The following is a 2,782-nucleotide window of genomic DNA, read 5'->3' on the forward strand; positions in this document are numbered from 1 at the left end:
GGTGGCTGCGGGGTCTGTCCCGCACGGGCCGGGCCGGGCGGGCCTGAGGGCCCGGGGAGCGGTGCGAGGGGACGGGCGGGAAGGGGCCCCGCTGCACCGCGGCAGGAAGGGGCTCTGGCGGGCCGGAGGGGCGAGGGGCTGCGGGCAGGCCCCGCTGCTCCTGCAGCCGCGTGTTCCTCTCCCTGCCAGGTGCTCTATCAGGTTCCTCTCAAGGAGAACCGTGTCTTGAAGAGAAACGTGGATCAGCAGCTGAGGATTAAGATTATATATGATCGAAGTGTTGAGGAGTGAGTATAATTCTGTGGTGACTTCTCTCCGTATCTGAGAATGCAAACCCTGTTAACTTGCATGTTTTATTCCATTTCAATGTAGCTTGCTGCCAGAGAAAAGACACCTTATAAAGGTACGTCTCATTTGCTTCCCTCTTTTGTTTGTATGTATTTCATTATGTGGATGACCCTAAGGCTTTGCCAGTTCCAAGTCTTTCTTTAAAGGCTTTGAATACCGGCATTTCCATATCCTCTAGTTAAGGAGGAGACCAGGGCTTTGTGTACAGATAATGCCTGGATTCCAAACACTTCCAAGGTTCTGCTGAGTGTTGTTTGACAGCTGCTTGCTATATTCTGATTTGCAAAGATTCACTGAGCAATGCTCATACAGTTTTCAGAGGTTGTTTTTATACCATAAAGGGTATTTTAAATATATCTCCTGGCTTCTGTTGAGAGTCTGTGCAAGTAAGGAGTAAAAAAGTGCAGCAGTCAGCCCTGAGGATTGCAGAGAGGCAGGAGTGCCTGTTAAAATTTGATGGACAGTTCCCAGCACCAGTAAGTTCAGAGCTGAAATCAATTCAGCCTCTTTGAAGCTGCACTTTCAAATCAATACTGGCTTCCTTTTTCTATTGTCCCTCTCATAACAAACATCTGAAACAAGCATTTTAAAATTACACTGATAACACTTGAACTTCTTGGAAAGTTTGGATTTCCACTATTCTGCTGTACCATAGCAAGTTTCATGTAACTTGGGAGTTAATGCATGTAAGGTGGCTGATGCCTGCACTGCTGCTGGGTGACTTAGGTTTTTTTGTTCTGTTTAGAACAAACTTTTTCCACAAGCTATATCTTACTTGGAGAAGACCTTTCAAGTTCGTAAATCCACGGGTACTATATTACTAAGCAGGTATGTGAACATTTATTGGTAGTCACTGGCTATATTTGGTATTTAGCACTGCATTGTATAGCCTTTAGAAGGAGGATAGGATTATGAGCCTTAGAAATGCCCTCCTGAATCAGACCAGTGACCCATCTGGCCCAGGGGTGGTAGCAGATGCTCTTTAAGAAGCACACACAGATCTGCCAGTCTTCTGTGATGAACATCTGTGTTTGTTGTACAGGAAATTTTAAAGGGTATTAATGCTGCCAGTTTGCTTTTACATTTACCCCTGTGTATGAACCTGTTCCTAATCTTCCTTTGAACCTGTGCTTGCTCCATTAACAACTGGAAGCATTGTGTTTTCCAGAGCAGGATAATTTAACAACTCTCACTGTGTAAGTTACATCCAATACCTGTATTACAGCATTGTTTGGTGCTGTAAGACTATTCTAAGGTTTCTTTTTAATGATAAACCTGTGCTGACTGTCTCTGGTGTTTGATTGAAGGCAGTGTGCCACAAAGCAGTACTTAAGGAGGAAGGCTGACCCCCACAGGTACTGCCGAGGGGCCTGCGCAAGCCACACAAGGTGTGGGCCAGTTATAGTTCCTGAGAAACACCTCCAGGTAAGCTAAGCCATCCAGGTGCTTCTTAGTCTTTGAAACACTATTGTTTGTGGAAATCAATAAACAAGTTAATACCACAAACCATGTGTAAGTGACCTGTTTGTGGGAGATCACCGAGTGAGAGAATAGGGCAACTTGAGTTAGTGGGAGCTTCTCTCATTTGTGCTGTTGAATCAAGTAAAACTGAGCATTTGCTGTTCTCTAAGCCTACATTTTAATGAACTGTACAGGGAGGTTGGGATTTGAAGCTTGTTAAAATTGCTACTGTTAAAATTGCACTTCATTATTCGCCTTGGTCAATGAGTCAGATTTTTACAGAATTAGTAAGTTCTGGTTTCTTTTTAAGAGGTTATCCACTGAACCAGGAGCATGGTGCAGGAAATGCTTCTAGCTTGTGTTCTGGCATGGTTTTTTTAAATTTAACTACAGTATGTGATCAGTATATTTATTTTTCTCTTAGCTTGAAGATACAACTACAGTATTCAAAATGTACCAGATTACACATGGAATACAGTTGCTACTTACATTTACTATTTCTGTGAGCCATGTTTGTTTTTTTTTAGTTTATAGGAAATAAAGGGTGCTAATCTTGGGATATGTAGCTTGGCAGGCCCTTATTTTCAAAAGCTGCCACCTTCCTGGTGTCTAATAAATCAAAAGAGCTAGTAATTGAAAATCTTGGCTCTGGCTGTGTTTCCTGTCTTCGCAGGGACTTACCTCACTGTTTTACAGTGCCATTTATTCTTGGCTTCAAGCTGATTGAATTTTGTAATGCACATTTTTGGGCATAGGTAAGATATTGTAATTATTCCACTCAAAGCAATGCAGGGTGTGCAATGAGACTGAGTGGCTGTGTGGACCCATGGGCTTACCTGACCAGGAGGGCGTTCGAGATGCTGACTTTGTGCTGTACGTCAGTGCCCTCACTACTGAAAGGTGTGGCCATGAAAATATCATTGCATATGCAGCCTACTGCCAACTGGAAGCTGAGATGGACAGGCAAGTATTC

General features: G+C 43.5%; 1 protein-coding gene across 1 annotated transcript in view; it reads left to right on the forward strand.

Annotated features, from left to right (window-relative positions):
• Positions 1-2,782, forward strand: part of LMLN (leishmanolysin-like (metallopeptidase M8 family)) — a 15,475-nt gene that overhangs the window by 1,512 nt on the left and 11,181 nt on the right. The window contains exons 2-6 of the mRNA XM_009996210.1: positions 190-287; positions 373-403; positions 1,094-1,176; positions 1,656-1,773; positions 2,594-2,772. Coding sequence (XP_009994512.1) covers positions 190-287; positions 373-403; positions 1,094-1,176; positions 1,656-1,773; positions 2,594-2,772 — 509 coding nt within the window. The remainder of the gene's footprint in view (positions 1-189; positions 288-372; positions 404-1,093; positions 1,177-1,655; positions 1,774-2,593; positions 2,773-2,782) is intronic.

Source organism: Chaetura pelagica, unplaced genomic scaffold, assembly GCF_000747805.2.
Source record: "Chaetura pelagica isolate M959 unplaced genomic scaffold, ChaPel_1.0 scaffold3, whole genome shotgun sequence".
NCBI classification, from domain to species: domain Eukaryota; kingdom Metazoa; phylum Chordata; class Aves; order Apodiformes; family Apodidae; genus Chaetura; species Chaetura pelagica.